At 41.2% G+C, this 19,316-nt stretch overlaps 1 protein-coding gene across 4 annotated transcripts in view; it reads left to right on the top strand.

The window, feature by feature from the left end:
- Positions 1–17,353, top strand: part of ska1 (spindle and kinetochore associated complex subunit 1) — a 26,980-nt gene extending 9,627 nt beyond the window's left edge. For 2 of the 4 annotated variants that reach the window (XM_047384014.1, XM_047384023.1), the window contains exons 2-7: positions 8,414–8,507; positions 8,604–8,719; positions 8,851–8,945; positions 11,098–11,235; positions 16,489–16,658; positions 16,921–17,353. In XM_047384014.1, coding sequence (XP_047239970.1) covers positions 8,426–8,507; positions 8,604–8,719; positions 8,851–8,945; positions 11,098–11,235; positions 16,489–16,658; positions 16,921–17,069 — 750 coding nt within the window. In that variant the 5' untranslated portion in view covers positions 8,414–8,425 and the 3' untranslated portion in view covers positions 17,070–17,353. Of the gene's footprint in view, positions 1–4,636; positions 4,752–8,413; positions 8,508–8,603; positions 8,720–8,850; positions 8,946–11,097; positions 11,236–16,488; positions 16,659–16,920 lie in introns of those variants that run through there. The other 2 variants (XM_047384032.1, XM_047384043.1) reach the window with 2 other exon arrangements.
- The last annotated feature ends 1,963 nt before the right edge of the window (positions 17,354–19,316 follow it).

Consider the following 19,316-nt stretch of genomic DNA (forward strand, 5'->3'; position numbering starts at 1 on the left):
TCAACGCCATCGTCCCAGCTCTGCTCCAGGAGAAGCTCTCCCAGCTGAGTGTGCCCGACTCCACCTGCAGGTGGATCACTGACTTCCTGTCTGAAAGGAAACAGCACGTGAGGCTGGGGAAGCACGTCTCTGACTCCCTGACCATCAGCACCGGTTCCCCCCAAGGTTGTGTTCTTTCTGCTCTGCTCTTCTACCTGTACAACAACAGCTGCACCTTCAGTCACCAGTCTGTCAAGCTTCTGAAGTTTGCGGACGACACCACTCTGATCGGACTCATCTCTGATGGTGACGAGTCCACGTACAGATGGGAGGTGGACCATCTGTTGGACTGGTGCAACCCGAACAACCTTGAGCTCAACGTTCTAAAGACAGTGGAGATGGTTGTGGACTTCAGGCAGAACCCAGCCCCACCTGCCCCCATCACCCTCTGTGACTCCACAATTGACACTGTGGAATCTTTCCGCTTCCTGGGAACCATCATCTCCCAGGATCTCAAGTGGGAGCCAAACATCAGGTCCCTCATCAAGAAAGCCCAGCAAAGGATGTTCTTCCTGCAGCAGCTGAAGACATTCAACCTGCCAAAGACTATGATGGTGCACTTCTACACAGCCATCATTGAGTCCATCCTCACCTCCTCCATCACCATCTGGTACGCCGCTGCTACAGCCAAGGATAAGGGCAGGCTGCACCATGTCATTTGGTCTGCTGAGAAGGTGACTGACTGCAGTCTACTGTCGCTCCAGGAACTGTACACCTCCAGGACCCTGAAGCGGGCAGGGAAGATTCTGGCTGATCCCTCCCACCCCGGTCACAGACTCTTTGAAACTCTCCCCTCTGGCAGGAGGCCGCGGTCCATCCGGACCAAAACCTCACGCCACAAGAATAGTTTTTTCCCATCTGCCACCAGCCCGGAAACCACCCTGACACTCTCCCTGTAAGTACTGTGTCAGAGACTGTATGAAGACCATCTACAGTAGAACTAAGCCTGTTTTAATGAGGTCTCTACCCATTAGATTTATGGGATACAAACTCTGACAACAGAAAATAATGGCTGAAAGAGAAACCCATCAGGCGTTACACATGCAGTGGGTTTTGAAAATGCTCCTTCATGAGATCTGTCCTGAGAATGACTTAGAAACACATGGTTACTGCTGAGTTTTGGAGATGTAACTTCCTCTGCTTTTTAATAACTTTTAATAACTATAATAATTGACCCTGAATATTCCACGACGAAAGAGAACTTGTTTCTCTAAAAGAATTAAATGGAAAGTATCAAATGAGTTATCACCCTTTTGAAGATACTTTTCTAACCCTAAAATAATATTTTAACCCGCTATATCTGTCAACGTCAAGCAAGCGTGTCACATGAGCAGCGGTTAATAAGCGTTCTTCGTTGCAGAAAATAGGAAAAGATTTATGGAAATGTGTGTGTGTTTGTACGTTACCCCCATCAGTTTCTTAATCGCTCCAGAGTCAGACTGTCATGGCACACAGTCCTCTATCAGTCCAAAAACAACCCAGGCCCTTCCCAGGTGTGTTGGTGAGACATTCAATCCTTCTTTGTCCACTTTAACTTCTCCAGGAGGGAGAAAGAACTTTGCTCCGGCCTGTTTCTCTTCTGCCCGCAAAAGATGTGCTTTCAATATATATCCAGTGTATCGCTCTTCTGGCTCTGGCAAACAGCATGGATCGTTGTCCATCTCAGTGGGTTTGGGGCCAGACTTTTTCTGAGTTTCGTTCTGGTGGAAACTCGCACTGTGATTTGCAGCAGGCAGGCAGACCCTCTCTCTTTCAGGTCATGCTGAAGAAGCGTCTCTGGCGGAGTAGCCATGGGAAGGGCAGGTTTCTAAAGTCCACACTCAAAAACGCAGATGTTGCACTCAAATCCCATTAATGTGTGTATGTGTGTGTGTGAGAGGCAGATGAAAAAGTTCAGTATAGGTTCAGATTTTGCACACAGAAATATTATCAGTCAGTCAGTCAGTTGTCCACCATAACATGCACTATACTCTTTTCTTTTCCGACTGATCGCAATATTTAAGACAAACGAAACTTCCTGCAGGACAGTTTGAACTCTTTAACACCTTAATTGATGCACTCTGTGCTTTTTAATCTTTTTCTTATGTTTTTTATTTTTCTCATCTCCATCCATCAACTTTTTTACTTGAAACTATTTAAATTATTTACACTCAAACTTCCACTCTGTGAAAAACCAAACTTATCTTCCCAAGTTAAAGCACATTTAACACAATCATCCCCACCTTTTCCTTTCATTTTTTAGGAGAGGATGGTTAATGTGTAATAAAAATAAATCCAAAAATGCTTAGTCCTCCAAACACACACAACAGGATATATTTAGCTTGCGCGCGCGGAGGGCCTTTAACCCTTCCACTCAGCGGGACTTTTTCCATCTTTCCTGGTCCAACCGCTATGATGCCAAACCCGGTTTGACACCTAGGAATCAACCCTCCGTTGACTCCCTGGAATTCCTTTTACTTAATCTTATTATTACAGTTTCACCATTTAAGTATCTCAACTGTCTTCCCTCACCTGCCAGTTCAGGGTCTCGGGGTCCTATCCCTGGCCACTTTGAGGCGTCCTCAGTCCCTCGGGGAGGCTCTTACTAACCCCAGCCTAAACACCCCAGTCCTCGTCAGGACTGAGTTTGGATTGCCAAATCCGGAACTTATTTACGTCAACACCGTCACCATTTAAGTATCTTCGGTGAAAAGTATGTTACAGCCTCAACATTCAAGTATCTCGGCTAAAATTTATCTTGTGTCAATCAACAAATATTTTTACGCAATATATCATTTCTTTACCGTAATACATTATTTCAACCAACAAATATTTTACCCAGAACTGATCAAGACTGTAAATTTAAGAGAAAACAGATATCTATTCCACAACACCACCTACACTATTAGCAGGCAAAAGGAGAATAAATATAGATCTCCTTACCTTTTGTTTTGGGTCGACCCTGTGGTGTTGTAGAACGAAGTCCGCCTCGTAGTCAGTTAATTATCCTTTAATTAGTGCCAAATCCCGGGTTTCGGCACCAATTGTCGAGGTAGGAAAACTTTACTGGCCGTCAGTTAACTCTTACATTACTCCTCACTTCTCATCAACTCTTTTTGTTTTGGCACCCCAAAGGACAATCCTCAGTCAGAGATCAGTTGTACGTTTCCACAAGTTTATTAAAACCAATCTGAATTCAGAGAGGGGACATCACACTTACAGGGGTACCTGGAAACGTCTGTGTGTTGTCTCTTTTGCAGGTGCCACAATACCTTTATATACCCCACGCTGCTATGCAGTACACATACACTTTATCAGTTGAAACTGTCTGTTTTCATATCCGGAGCTGTCTGGCACTCGACATTCAGCTTACTTTTCAGCGCTTCCTGTTTTTCCACTTTTGACCTTTATCTACAGACATATGCAGAAATCTTGCAGAGACACATACAGAAATATCTTCTGTTGTAAGGCAGATTGCAGATGAATCACACATACACATAGCAAGGGCCTGTTAAGCAGGCCTTCAAGTTACACAGTACATTTTTAATACAAACCACATAAGCATAGCATAAAAATAATCATATGTCAACACTACCTCTGGCGAGCACATGGAGAGCCATGCGGCCCTCCAAAGAAATGCCACCCCACACCATTACTGACCCACTGCCAAACCGGTCATGCTGAAGGATGTTGCAGCTGTGGTCCCCACCTGCAGAACCACTCCTTTATTGAGTGTGTCTTGCTAATCGCCAAAGATTTCCCCCTGTTGCCTATTCCATTTGCACAACAGCATGTGAAATTGATTGTCAGTGTTGCTTCCTAAGTGGACAGTTTGATTTCACAGAAGTTTGATTTACTTGGAGTTATATTGTGTTGTTTAAGTGTTCCCTTTTATTTTTTGAGCAGTGTATTTTTAGTCAGTCAGCTTTTCTGTTAGATATTCTCAGGAATGGAACATTATTCCAACCACAATTAGAGACATCAACACATATAGCCTATTTTGTAAATGTCTAAAATGCTGGCTAATTAGTAACCAGACCTGTCAATACTGATCTCCTGCTGCTGCCATCATGTGTTTCAGTTATGTCCAATTCTTTTATGGCCTTTTCTGTAATTGTAATTACTGCATGACTTATAATCCTGTTGGTAACAATATTGTTGTTTTTTTTGCTATTATGCTTTCACTAAACCATTTGCTACTGATTCTTGTGTTTACAAAATAACTATGCTACAGCCATGCTACAGCCATTAGTTAATTCTGGCATTTTACAGGTGCACTGTCATATGAATAAATAAAATAAAATAAATGTCCATTGTGCAAGTAAAGTGCAACGTGTGAGCTGTGTCCAATAACAGAAATCATTATAAATTATATGTTGGAAATAAACTATATCTGTTAGATTGCTTTAAGACTGTATCTCACCTGTCATATTTAGTAGAATAATTTAGCATTTGTGTGAAAGGTATGTATTGAACCTGAAATGTATTGAAAAAATAGAAAATGCATTAAAATCACATAAAAATGAGTATCATCTGTTCTGTCTTGTAGAATGATTTTACAACAATTTTGTGTCACTGGGTCATGTGACCTAAAAGTTATTAATTTTTGTTTCTCAAGAGCGTTTGGTTCGGAAATTTATTGACCGCCCCTAAGACAAGCATCGTGTGTGGAAGGAGGGAGCAGGCAGAGACCTGCTGCCCGTAATCACCCCGGAGCGTCCTGTGGGGTTAAGGTTAGTGGATTGCAGACTGGTGAGGAAAATCTGCTTGTGAGGCAAACACGCGGTGTGGTCACAATAGGCGAACAGAATTTTGGTGCGAGAGCCTGCTGTTTCCAAACATAGGAGACTGTATAGATTGCCTGTCGAAAACGCCACAAAAACCAGCAAAATATAATTTCTTCACACCGTTGTTCTGCTTGTCATTATTGATCGTATGAGTTTGAATGGAGGTCGCTGTAAGTAAAAATAATTTATTTTGATAATTCACTTCTCAAAGTAAAAGTCAGAGATTTAACACGGAAAATACATTTCAAAATGAGTACAGCTAATGGAAACCTAAAATGTTCTTTTACAGAAAAATTTATATTGTATTTGACTATTAAAAATTCATTTCTCCTACAAAAATGTGAGGTAAGTGGAAGTACGGCTGTGTACAGTAGGCTATATGCATCTAATACTTTGAATGCTTCAGTTGAGGCTCCTTTTGTATTCATTACTGCAGTGTTTCTCAACCCTGTCCTCAGGGTCCAAGCCAGAGTACCGGGAATGCAGTGTTTTGTGTTTTACTGAGACATGGCTGCAGGATCATATCCCAGACTCCAACATCTCTCTGCTGGGCTTTTTAACCATATGAACGGACAGAGATTTAAAGAGCAGCGGCAAACGTAAAAGAGGTGGACTGGCAGTACTTGTGAACAACAAATGGTGTAATCCAGAACATGTTACAGAGAAGTGTTGACTCTGCAGTCAAGATATCGAACTGTTAGCAGTAAGTTTTTGTCAATATTATTTGCCCAGAGAGTTCACCAGTGTTATTTTGGCAACAGTATATGTTCCACCTTCCGCTGTTGCCGACACTGCATGTGATGCCATCAGCTCAGTTGTTGCTAGGCTACTGACACAAAACCCCAATACGTTTGTGGCAATGTCTGGTGATTTTAACCTTGCTTCACTCTCTGCTACACTTCCAATGTTTCAACAGTTTGTCAGTTGCTCTACCAGAGAAAACAAAACGTTGGATTTGTTTTATCCAAATGTCAAGGACTTGTACATCTCTACAGCAAGACTTCCTCTAGGCAAATCAGATCACAATCCTGTTTTTCTCTGCTCGAAATATAAGCCCCTTGTTGAGAGACAACCTGTAATAAAGAGGACTGTGAGAAAATGGTCACAGGAAGCTGAAGAAGCTCTGCAAGGTTGCTTTGAGCCTATAGACGCACTGTGCCAGCCACATGGAGAGGACCTCAATGCCATGACTGAGTGTAACTGACTATATAAACTTCTGTGTGGATAACATCATCCCCACCAGAACCATGAGATGCTCCTCTCCTGCTCACAGCCAAACAGACATCCCACCCTCCTTTGACCCGCACGACCCACAGCTGTCTGGTAACACCTCAAATGTTTTATCTTCTGCCTCAGCCATAGACCTTTCTGCTTCTACATGTTTACCTTCAACCATATCAGAAGATGCTGATGCTCCCTTTGCCTCCCCCTTCCACCTGTGTGTCTCAAGAAGTCAGGTGAAGATGCAACTGGAGAGACTGAATCGGAATAAGGCTGAAGGTCCAGATTGTGTCAGCCCTTAAGTCCTGAAGGGCTGTGCAGAGCAGCTCTGTGGGACAGACTCCTGTCACCAGCAAAAATACTCTGATTCTACAGTTGTGGGGTGGATCAGAGATGGACAAGAAGATGAGTACAGAAGGGTGGTGGACCGCTTTTTGGCATGGTGTGGAAACAATCATCTCATCTTGAATGTGAATAAAAAAGAAGGAGATGATTGTAGCTTTTAAGAGAAACAGGAATAAGTCAAAAACTATTTCCATCATGGGAGAAGAGGTGGAGGTGGTAGAGGAGTATAAATACCTCGGTGTTCACCTGGACAACAGACTGGAGTGGAGATGCAACTCTGAAGCCATCTACAAAAAGGGACAGAGCAGACTGTACTTCTTGAGGAAGCTTAGGTGATCTCTTCTGCCATCATCTGCTGGGGAAGCAGCATCAGAGCCAGGGACCTAAAAAAGCTCAACAAGCTGATAAAGAAGGCTGGCTCTGTTCTGGGGACTCCTCTGGAACCTCTGGAGATCATTGTGCAAAGATGGATTCTTCATAAAATGAAGAATGTTATGGAGAACCCTGAGCATCCTCTTCATGAGACTGTTGTACAACAGAGTGTCTTCAGTCAGAGGCTTCATCAGATCTGCTGTAAGACAGAGCGCTACTGGAGATCCTTCCTGTCCACAGCCATCAGCATCTACAACAGCTCTTTGAAGAAACCTGCATAATGAGCTACAACAACATTTAATTTCCCTTTGGGATTAATAAGAGTATTTTTTAATTTGAATTTGAATGGAGTTGAATTATATGTGTCTCTGCTCTAGCACACCGGATTCCATTGATTGCATCACCTCCATCATGGCCTCAAGTGCTACAGACCTCCTCAATCCCCCTTCATTGAGGAAGTCACGTGTGTGACAGACAGGACAAGGGTTGAGAACTAATGTTTCTGTGTAATGAACTTCCAGATCACTAGATGTCAAATGGCTTAAAGAACTATAAACAAATGGGGCTGACAGAAAGATCGTTGTTTTAAGGTGTTTTACTGGTTTTAGCAAACACACTACTGGAGGAGTGACTGAAGAAATGCTCCTAATGCAAGATGTCCATCTATATGTTTTATCCAACATATGAGTCCAATGATCCATAAGCCATGATGGACAATAACTTGGGTGCAAAGGCTAAATGAGCAGTGATGAGGAAAATGATCATTTTTACAAGTTAAACCTGTATGAATCCTTCTATTTAATTTGGATAGTTTTCAATTTCTAGCTGTCTGCATATGCTGCTTGCACCTCCATTAGAAGACATGCTAGCACAACAGTTATACAGACAACATACAAATCTACATTAAACACTACAAAGATGATGAAGGGCTACATTTTAAACTGAATCAGGTGCTGCATTCACGACAACCCACTTAGCTCTATTGGATGTAATTAATAGCTAACTTTGGATTATTTTCCATGTTCAGTAATGGTGGAGCCAACTGGTTTGACTTGACCCATCCTCTGTCTACTTGTTGGTACTAAATAAAATCTGTCCGTTTTGTCCATTTGTCCGGACACCGAATAGAGTTCTCAACATTTGGCTCAGGGGCTTTTCTGCAGCCATACAAAATACCAGTAAACACCACTGCAGAATAAATGTGAATTATAAACCCAAACAGTAGTACTTTAAGCACATTAGCCATGGTTAGCAATACTTTGTTCTGTCAAATAACACCTACTACGGGCTTGAAATGACATGTTCAGTTGTTCAAGCCCCACCCACTCCACAGGTTTTAACTAACTCAAGACTTTTATGAAGATAAACTCTATTTCTATAACTTCTATAAACATCCATGTCTGTGATTTAGCTTTTGAGTTTATGAGATTTGTTATTTGGGAAGTAGAGATTGCTTATTGGGCAATTAAATATGACCCTATGTATCTTATAGTGTAAAGTGCTTAAAGTGGTGAAGAACTGCTAAAGATGTTCAGTTATCATTTATGAAAAGAAAATGTCTGTTATGTCTATTTCTGGCTTTTTTCTGGTTTTTGTTCTTGTACAGCTTAATACTTACTTGGTCTTGATCTCAAACCGGACTTTCAATGTGAATAATTTGACCATGTCAGTGTTGTAGGACAATGGGTGACTTGGAAGAAATCATCCAACACTTTCAGGATAAACTCTCATCCTTACAACGCATGCTGGATCTGTCAGCTACTGGTATGATGGTGTGATTTGGTTGGCACATATAACAAACTGACCCACCATGTAAAACTATGTTCTAAACAATGACTGGACTTTCTTCTCCACATTTAGACTTACCAAAGCAGAAGATAAAGAAACTGGGACAAGAAATATTGGAGCTTGATAGGATTCTGGAGGAGTTTGAAAAATGTGTTGATCATCAGAAAGAGCATCTAAAGCAGCTGAAGGTAATGTTTCTGCTACAGCTGTTGGTGTAAGAGCAGTGCTGGTTATCCAGAATTTACAGGGAAGTCAGCCATTTCCCGGCCTGTTTCTACTACTTTGTTGTAATTAGGAAGATTCTTTTTATGGCTTTCAGGAACTTGAGAAGTTATTTCAAAATGATCTGGAGACTGTTCAGCACATGAAGGACAACATTGCTGCACACATTCCTAGGAAGAAATGTGCAGTCAAGTAAGAAAATGTTCCTTCTTGTTTATACAAAGAGCTGTAAATATATTGTTTATTTATCATTATATGCGGAATTATTGTTATTATTATGACCACCTATACAGTACTGTGCAAAAGTTGTTGCTAGATGTGAAAAAATGCTGTAAACAAAGAATTCTTTCACAAATTTAAATGATTGTTTATGTTTATAAATTTACAAAATGCTAAGTGAGCGAACCCAACATACAGCCAATGTGATTAAGAACTATCTTCAGCGTAAAGAAGTAACACTCATCGAGTGTGTCTGGGATTACATGAAGAGACAGAACGATGTAAGAAAGCCTACATCCACAGAAGATCTGTGGTTAGTTCTCTTAAGATGTTTGGAGCAACCTACTAGCTGAGTTCCTTCAAAAACTGTGCAAGTGAACCTAGAAGAATTTATGCTGGTTTGAAGGCAAAGGGTGGTCCCACCAAATATAGATTTGATTTAGATTTCTATTTTGTTCATTCACTGTATTTTATTGATTGAAGAATATAAATGATTAACACATTTTTGAAAGCATTCGTTTGCAGCATTTTTTCACACCTGCCTAAAACATTTGCACTGTACTGTATATCTATATATTAAATTATTTGTTATCTGACAATAATAAAATCATATGTTGTATGTTCAATCTAAAAAAACTAAAATATTTTAGAAACCTTCAGATTTTTCTAAACTACTTACAGTGATCTGACATCAGAGACTAGTAATAAAAATGGATTCTGCTCAGTCATACTGTACATATTGGGATTGCATCATTTTCACTTCTGTCAAGAAAAACACTTTATTATATCCACCTCAAAAATGACCAGAATATACTGTACTTGATCATATATTTGTGCAGTTGTAGAGTTGAAATGGTAGAGTTGCTGTCTATTCCCCCTTTTCCACTTGCTCCACTGACCCCAGCTCTGCTCCACTCGGCCCACACAGCGAGCGTTTCCATTACAATTTGCTTCCGTACCAGGATCTACATTTGTGGTCCGTGCTCCTGAGCAAATACGGCTGGAACTGATAGGGACTACATAGGACGGGAACAGACTGCTGTTCACTGATTTACCATGGGACAAAGAGAAATGAGAAAGATATGAGGAGGTGAAGGGAAGAAGGTAATAAAACTCAACAGGTCAAACCGAAATGTAATTTTACTATTTACAAATTCTAAACCATGGCTGAAGGCTGAAATGTCAACTTTCTGAATTACACACAGCCAGGGCACTATTTAATAACATCCTAATTCAGCTGATGACATAAAATTAGCAGTTCAGATGCTCATACATTTCCCCCAAGACACAAAAAATAATACCACAATGAAATGGCGTGTTTGGTTTGGAAATGTATTGATGGTCCTTAAGAGAACCAGCATCTGCAGGAGGAGGGAGCCGGCAGAGAGCAGCTGTCCACAATAAGTCTGCCTGCATGGAATCAAACAGGAGGAAGACCCCTCTGAATCCAAAGCAGGAATATCCAATCTAAAACTAGTTCACTGCAACCAAAGTCTGCAGTTTTGTGCTTTAAAGTCCTTGTCCTTGTTATTGCCATGGCTGAGACAAAAAGCTCCTCATACAGCACAAAACTGTAACATCTCCACTTCTCTTGACACTCACCCTTACATCAGAACCCCTGAGCCTCTGGCTGGGCTGTGGTCCAGTTAATCATCCCAGTGTATCATTTTATACATGAAAAACAACATAAACTAAATATTAGTATTTAGTTTATGTTTTAATTTTCTATTTATTTATTTTAATTATTTCACACAGATTACTTTAATGAGACAATGTCACACAGGAACGTTAATATCAGCACAGCGCACTACACTGATGGGTGGAGGCGGGCTTAAAGCCAGAACTCCAGCAGTCAGTGAGTCAGTGGAAACACAAAAGGTATTGTACAGAGAAGAGAGAGACTGGGTGGATCAGAGCCATGAAACCTATCTAGAGCCAGTGAAAAAGGGGCATTAGATGCTGTGTTATTTCCTTTTCAGAAATGTAGTTATTTTTTATTCTAGTTTATTGTAGAATAAAATAAACAGAAAATGTAGATTTTCCAAGCAAGTAGTATCTAAAAGATCTGTTGTGGTTAGAAGCTTGCAGATTTGAATGGCTGAGAATTAAGTTTTTTGATTTACAGGGAAGACAGACCAGCATTGAACCAGAATACAGCAGCAGATGTTCAGCCAACCCAGGCAGAAAATGTTAAAAAGACCAGCAGGAGCTTTGTCAAAGAGATGGAGTGTATCACTTTACAAGAATATGAGAGCATCCCTCAGTAAGTTTTCTTCTAAATGCTAGTTCTGTATAACAGACCATGTAATTATATAATTATGGTATAGTATTACAGTATTTCAACAAAATGGATTTGAAAAAATTACATGGGAACTTCTGGTTATACATGAATAAAAAAATAATACTTTATTAATCTCAAAGGGATTAAAATAAGACAGTGCTCCATTATGTGTACAGTGCTGTGTAGAAAATGTAGCTTATTTTGATTTTGACACACACACGCGCACACACACATACATACATACATACATATGTAGCACTTGTGCTGTATTCTACTAAAGATTTGCGCTACTAAGACCTAGGTTCTGAGGAGTAAGAAGGAGTATAATTGGTACTACAACCGACCGATTTATTGCAGCAAAACAGCGCACAACAACAAAACAAAATATAAAAAAATATATAGCTTATCACAATTACAGCGACAGGAAATAAACCGAATTAAAATAGAGCTCTTTCCTTCAAAAATAAAAAAAATAATATTTACAGTGCACTACAAGAACAGGGATTAAATCGTTTCCAAACCCCAGTCTCTTTATGCAGTGCTTCTTATACTAGTAAGAATTCTCTGTTTCCTGTAATGTCCTTTGTCTACCATGTACACTACCCGGGTAGGTATAAATGTGTGTGCATTTCCTTAGCCGGGAAATCCTGATTTGTTCCCACTCCTCCTGGTTGGGAAATCCCGATTTGACGTCTCAAAACAATAAAGGGAACACTTAAACAATACAATATAACTTCAAGTAAATCAAACATCTGTGGAATCAAACTGTCCACTTAGGAAGCAACACTGACAATCAATTTCACATGCTGTTGTGCAAATGGAATAGGCAACAGCGGGAAATCTTTGGCGATTAGCAAGACACACTCAATAAAGGAGTGGTTCTGCAGGTGGGGACCACAGACCACTTCTCAGTACCTATGCTTTCTGGCTGATGTTTTGGTCACTTTTGAATGTTGGTGGTGCTTTCACACTTGCGATAGCATGAGACGGACTCTACAACCCACACAAGTGGCTCAGGTAGTGCAGCTCATCCAGGATGGCACATCAAGCTATGGCAAGAAGGTTTGCTGTGTCTGTCAGCGTAGTGTCCGGTGCCTGGAGGCGCTACCAGGAGACAGGCCAGTACACCAGGAGACGTGGAGGCCGTAGGAGGGCAACAACCTAGCAGCAGGATCACTACCTCAGCCTTTGAGCACTGCCAGAGCCCTGCAAAAGGACCTCCAGCAGGCCTCAAATGTGCATGTGTCTGCACAAACGGTTAGAAACCGACCCCATGAGGATGGTATGAGGGCCCGACATCCACAAATGGGGGTTGTGCTCACAGCCCAACACTGTGCAGGACGCTTGGGATTTGCCAGAGAACACCAGGAATGGCAAATTCGCCACTGGAACCCTGTGCTCTTCACAGATGAAAGGTTCACACTGAGCACATGTGACAGAGTCTGGAGACACCGGGGAGAGCGATCTGCTGCCTAGCACTTCCTGCAAGATGAAGACATTGAAGCTATGGACTGGCCCGCCCGTTCCCCAGACCTGAGTCAGATTGAGCACATCTGGGACATTATGTCGATATATGTAGTATCTATATCAGTATATATATATAGATATATAGATGGATAGACTGGCCACTTTATTAGGCACACCTTGCTAGTACCGGGTTGGACCCCCTTTTGCCTCCAGAACCGCCTTAATCCTTTGTGGCATAGATTCAACAAGGTACTGAACACATTCTTCAGAGAATTTGGTCCATATTGACAATATAGCATCACACAGATGCTGCAGATTTGTCGGCTGCACGTCCATGATACGAATCTCCCATTCCACCACATCCCAAATGTTCTCTATTGGATTGAGATCTGGTGACTGTGGAGGCCATTTGAGTCCAGTGAACTCATTGTCATGTTCAAGAAACCAGTCTGGGATGATTCGTGCTTTATAACATGGTGTGTTATCCTGCTGGAAGTAACCATCAGAAGATGGGTACATACAGTGTGGTCATAAAAGGGATGGACATGGTCAGCAACAATACTTGGGTAGGCTGTAGCGTTGACACGATGCTCAGTTGGTACTAAGGGACCCAAAGTGTGCCAAGAAAATATCCCCCGCACCATTACACCAACAGCACTAGCCTGAACCGTTGATACAAGGCAGGATGGATCCATGCTTTTCATGCTGTTGACACCAAATTCTGACCCTACCATCCAAATGTCGCAGCAGAAATCGAGACTCATCAGACCGGGCAACGTTTTTCCAAACTTCTATTGTCTAATTTTGGTGAGCCTGTGTGAATTGTAGTCTCAGTTTCCCGTTCTTAGCAGACAGAAGTGGCACCCGGTGTGGTCTTCTGCTGCTGTAGCCCATCCACCTCAAGGTTCGACGTGTTATGCGTTCGGGGATGCTCTTCTGCATGCCTTGGTTGTAACGAGTGGTTATTTGAGTTACTGTTGCCTTTCTATCAGCTCGAACCAGTCTGGCCATTCTTCTTTGACCCCTGACATCGACAAGGCATTTGCGCCCACAGAACTGCCACTCACTGGATACTTTCTCTTTTTCGGACCATTCTATTGTAAACCCTATAGAGATGGTAGAGCGTGAAAATCCCAGTAGATCAGCAGTTTCTGAAATACTCAGACCAGCCCGTCTGGCACCAACAACCATGCCATGTTCAAAGTCACTTAAATCACCTTTCTTCCCCATTCTGATGCTCGGTTTGAGCTGCAACAGATCGTCTTGACCATGTCTACATGCCTACATGCATTGAGTTGCTGCCATTTGATTGGCTGATTAGAAATTTGCGTTAACGAGCAGTCGGACAGGTGTACCTAATGAAGTGGCCAGTGAGTGTAGATATACATCTATACAAATATAGATATATACATATATCGGTAGGTGGCTATAGATATATGAATATATAGATATGTATGTCTGTGTGTATATATACACACATATACAGGGGTTGGACAATGAAACTGAAACACCTGTCATTTTAGTGTGGGAGGTTTCATGGCTAAATTGGACCAGCCTGGTAGCCAGTCTTCATTGATAGCACATTGCACCAGTAAGAGCAGAGTGTGAAGGTTCAATTAGCAGGGTAAGAGCACAGTTTTGCTCAAAATATTGAAATGCACACAACATTATGGGTGACATACCAGAGTTCAAAAGAGGGCAAATTGTTGGTGCATGTCTTGCTGGCGCATCTGTGACCAAGACAGCAAGTCTTTGTGATGTATCAAGAGCCACGGTATCCAAGGTAATGTCAGCATACCACCAAGAAGGACGAACCACATCCAATAGGATTAACTGTGGACGTAAGAGGAAGCTGTCTGAAAGGGATGTTCGGGTGCTAACCCGGATTGTATCCAAAAAACAGAAAACCACGGCTGCCCAAATCACGGCAGAATTAAATGTGCACCTCAACTCTCCTGTTTCCACCAGAACTGTCCGTCGGGAGCTCCACAGGGTCAATATACACGGCCGGGCTGCTATAGCCAAACCTTTGGTCACTCATGCTAATGCCAAACGTCGGTTTCAATGGTGCAAGGAGCGCAAATCTTGGGCTGTGGACAATGTGAAATATGTATTGTTCTCTGATGAGTCCTCCGTTACTGTTTTCCCCACATCCGGGAGAGTTACAGTGTGGAGAAGCCCCAAAGAAGCGTACCACCCAGACTGTTGCATGCCCAAAGTGAAACATGGGGGTGGATCAGTGATGGTTTGGGCTGCCATATCATGGCATTCCCTTGGCCCAATACTTGTGCTAGATGGGCGCGTCACTGCCAAGGACTACCGAACCATTCTTGAGGACCATGTGCATCCAATGGTTCAAACATTGTATCCTGAAGGCGGTGCCGTGTATCAGGATGACAATGCACCAATACACACAGCAAGACTGGTGAAAGATTGGTTTGATGAACATGAAAGTGAAGTTGAACATCTCCCATGGCCTGCACAGTCACCAGATCTAAATATTATTGAGCCACTTTGGGGTGTTTTGGAGGCGCGAGTCAGGAAACGTTTTCCTCCACCAGTATCACGTAGTGACCTGGCCACTATCCTGCAAGAAGAATGGCTTAAAATCCCTCTGACCACTGTGCAGGACTTGTATATATCATTCCCAAAACAAATTGAAGCTGTATTGGCTGCAAAAGGAGGCCCTACACCATACTAATAAGTTATTGTGGTCTAAAACCAGGTGTTTCAGTTTCATTGCCCAACCCCTGTCTGTGTTTGTGTGTGTGTGTGTGTGTGTTCCTGTCTTGGCATCACAGTGAGAACCATTTTCCCGATTTCACCATCAAATTGAGGACCGTTTGTACCAAAGTGAGGACATTTTGCTGGTCCTCACGACCTATTTTGCTAACGGTAAGGTTTAGGACTAAGATGTGAATTGAGTTTAGGTTAAGGTTAGGGTTAGGCATGCACTGGTAATGGTTAGGTTTAGGGTTATTGTCAGGGTTAGGGCATAGAAAGGGTTGAAAATGACTGAAAATCAATGGAAGTCAATGGGAGTCACTACATATAGCAAAACAAGTGTGTGTGTGTGTGTGTGTGTCCAATGTCTCAGTAAATTTTGCCCAACTTCTTCACAACTTGCTGTTCTCTAAAAAGGAGCTGAGCAGCAAAATTCACAACAGGTGTTTGAAACATGAATCAACTAATACATTTCCTGGTTTTATTAGAACTGGCATTTCAACAGTCCTCATCAGACTGTTCACATTTTGAAATCATGAGACTGACACCTACCAATTGATCAACACTATCTTGCTATTGTGAGGCTTCAAACAGGATGTTCTTAGACGGAAGGGACCACTGAGCTTAGAGGGTCACAGAGTGTCATCAGCAGGTTGCAACAGAGATGCAGAGAGACTGGAAGAGTCACAGAAAGGCATAGATGTGGACGTCCTTTGGTCACATCCCACATTGATGATCGCCTCATGGTAAACGGTGCCCTCTGGAACCAGATTATGAATGCCACTCAGCTCCAGGCACATTTAAGGGAGGTTAGAGGCCGCCCATGTCACGTCTGGCCATTAGAAACCATTGACATCAGCGTGGTCTGCATGCTAGACGACCTGACCATTTCACTCGAAGACCAAATATCTTTAACCTTTTGTGAGTGGTGTTGCTATTTTAGTTTGAACATGTTTTATATGAACAAAAGGCTTTTGAGTCTATTGTTGAGAATTGGTACTTTGGTCTTTTTCTTTTGCGCAACTGTGCATGTCTGTTTTTCAGGTACATGAAAGGACGTGTATCATATGAGCAGCTCAATGCTGTGGTGGAAGGCATTAACACTGCTGTAAAAGCCAAGTACAGGATCCTCACTCAGCCAGTGAAGGCTCTTAATAATCATGCACGCAAGTTACAGCAGCGCTTCAAGGACCAGGAAACCAAAGATACAAAAGGTATCCTGCATGCAGAACGTCCTCTAAAAAGCTAATGTTGATTGTTTGCACAACTCGCAGAATATCTGCATGCATCTTATTTAAGGAATTATACACGCCCCTCAGTGGATCAAATGAGACTGAATTGTTTAGTCTGTGTTGTTTTCAAGGGAACTCTCCAAATAAAGCTCCATATTACTCTGATTTGGTGAAAATCTTATTTTATGAAACGTGAGTACAAAGAAAACTGAGTATTTTGCCTTTTTTATTTTCTATCCTGCAGGACAGTTTTTTGTAGTGGAGGATGACATCCGTGAATTCACCCAGATGAAAGTGGACAAACGCTTTCAGGGGATCCTGAACATGCTTCGACACTCTCAGCGCCTTCGCGAGATCAGAGGTGGTGGATTCGTCCGCTATATGCTGATGTGAAAAAAGATTGGTTCGGCCCTACCTGACTTAAACACCGTGACGATACTGGCTTGGAGTTGTAGTTTTGTATGACAGTGCCAGGCAACTGACTGTACATTTAGTAGACTGTTGGGTCTGTTGAACCACAGTGTAGCTGTCATTATTTGTCAGACGACTTATATTAATAATACCAACCTTGTCCTGTTTATTTTTGACTGAATTTTACCTAACATGTTAATAAATTGGAGCAGTTTTATACTGACTCATCCATTAAATACAAATAAAGCTTTGTCCGAGCTACTGCACCCTGTTGGCGGTTAGATGCCTTGAGCCTCCCTGTGTTTACAACATTTCTCTTTAAGGATTTACTCCTAAACTGTACTATTTGCCTTTTAATCTAAATAAGGCAGAGGAATGGTTAGAGATCAGCGCTGAGGCTCCTGTCCTGGATCTGCTCAGTGATCAAAGTGACGACGCAGCCTCAAAAGAAGGTCACCTGTAGTTTTATCTGGTACTCCCATGCAAGGGATGTACACCTCCTTGGTGTTTATCGGAAGACTATGTGTCACCATTCTGGTGTCTATCTGATACTGTGTAATAGCAGGTGTCCAATCCTTAATCTAAGTGTTGCTGCAGCATTCTAACAAACTTGATTACAGAGTGTTGCACAATAAAACCCAATGTATTAAACTTTGTGATAAACTGTAGGTCATTTGTCCTTATAGTGTACCTCAGTGACGATTCTTATCCATATCCTTCAACAAAAGTAAAAACATTAGCATTTATACTATCATTTTGGTGTGTGTATGAAACCTCTTTTACAAATAATAGGAAACATTATTCCTGACAGCTTTAATTTTACTCCCCTAGGGTCAGTACAGTTTAGTCTCTTTATGCTGTAGATAAATTGTAACTGAATGTGGGACACAAAAAGAGAGGCCATAAAATGAATTAGAACAGAAAAAAGGCAAACTGCAACAAAATTTTAAGAGCAGAAATTTAAAATAGTCTGGAATGTCATGTCAGTCATAATAGGCTCTCAGAACTTATGGAATTCACATATCTGATTAAAAGGGTTTAATTTAGACAAGGAACTCACAGATAATTTATCTCAGGTTAGTAAGGATTTTAAAGATATTACCCAGCTGAAATAGGAGATGTCTACTTTTTTATAGTCTTTCAGATTTTGATTATCAGGATGTTAGAAGCTAGACTTGTCCAGACAATATTTCCGGGAACCTCCCCAAGCATCTTCGTTGTTTTCAATTACATTTTTAAGCTGTCTGTAGAGCAACAAAGAGTTCCTGCTCTGTGGAAAAACATTCATCAAAATTGTTCCTGTCCCGAAAAGCAAGTCCCCCAACGACTGAAGTGATTTTAAACCTGTGGCTCTAACCTTTCTACTCATAAAAGGCTCTGAAAAACTGATCAAGAGGAAGTAGGTCAAGTGCGTAGAAGACAAATTAGATCCTCTTCAATTTGCCTACAGGTGCAAAAGAGGGGTTGAAGATGCAGTTGTAACACTTCTTAATTTAATTCTTAAACTCACCAATAACCTTGGTTCTCATGCGCACTTGTTTTCACATTTTTCTTTTAATACCATCCTGCCACATATTTTAGTTAGGAATTTATGGACTTATTTTAACCTGTGTCAAATCTTGCGAAATCTGGAAATTAGTTCAAGTTAGTCTTGGAACTTAGCCAATAATTGGTATACCTTCAAACAACTATTCACAATGCAAGATCCGATAAAACATTTTAATAAAATAAAATTTTAAAGAATGATTTGCTGAATAAAACCAACCTGCATGACTAATTCTCAATGGTGTTTAATTAGCTGCCTTTTTTGAACAATAATATTTAAGGAAATATTAAAATAATAGGAACCAAACTTTTCTGGATAAATGAGTCTTAATGGTGTTTAATTAGCTATCTCATTTAGAAAAACAATATTTAGGGAAATATTATTTTCTTAGATTGGAAATTAACAAGTCATGTGTTTTCTTAGCCGTTAGCAGTTTCACATAAAAAAAAAGGAGTTTATACCTGTGGAGGGTTCAGAGTGCCAAATTAAAATAAATAAGTCATGAAATAATTATTTAAATGTGTCATTAATAAAATGGAAACAAAATACACTATTAATTTATTAAATACATAATTATATGTGCTAAAAAGCATAAGTAATTATTTCATGTTCCTGTGCTGAAGAACATCATGAATTAATTTAAACTGTCACACAGCCATTGAAGTCAGAGGGGCAGAGTTTAG

This window comes from Girardinichthys multiradiatus, chromosome 2 (assembly GCF_021462225.1).
Source record: "Girardinichthys multiradiatus isolate DD_20200921_A chromosome 2, DD_fGirMul_XY1, whole genome shotgun sequence".
Lineage (NCBI taxonomy): Eukaryota > Metazoa > Chordata > Actinopteri > Cyprinodontiformes > Goodeidae > Girardinichthys > Girardinichthys multiradiatus.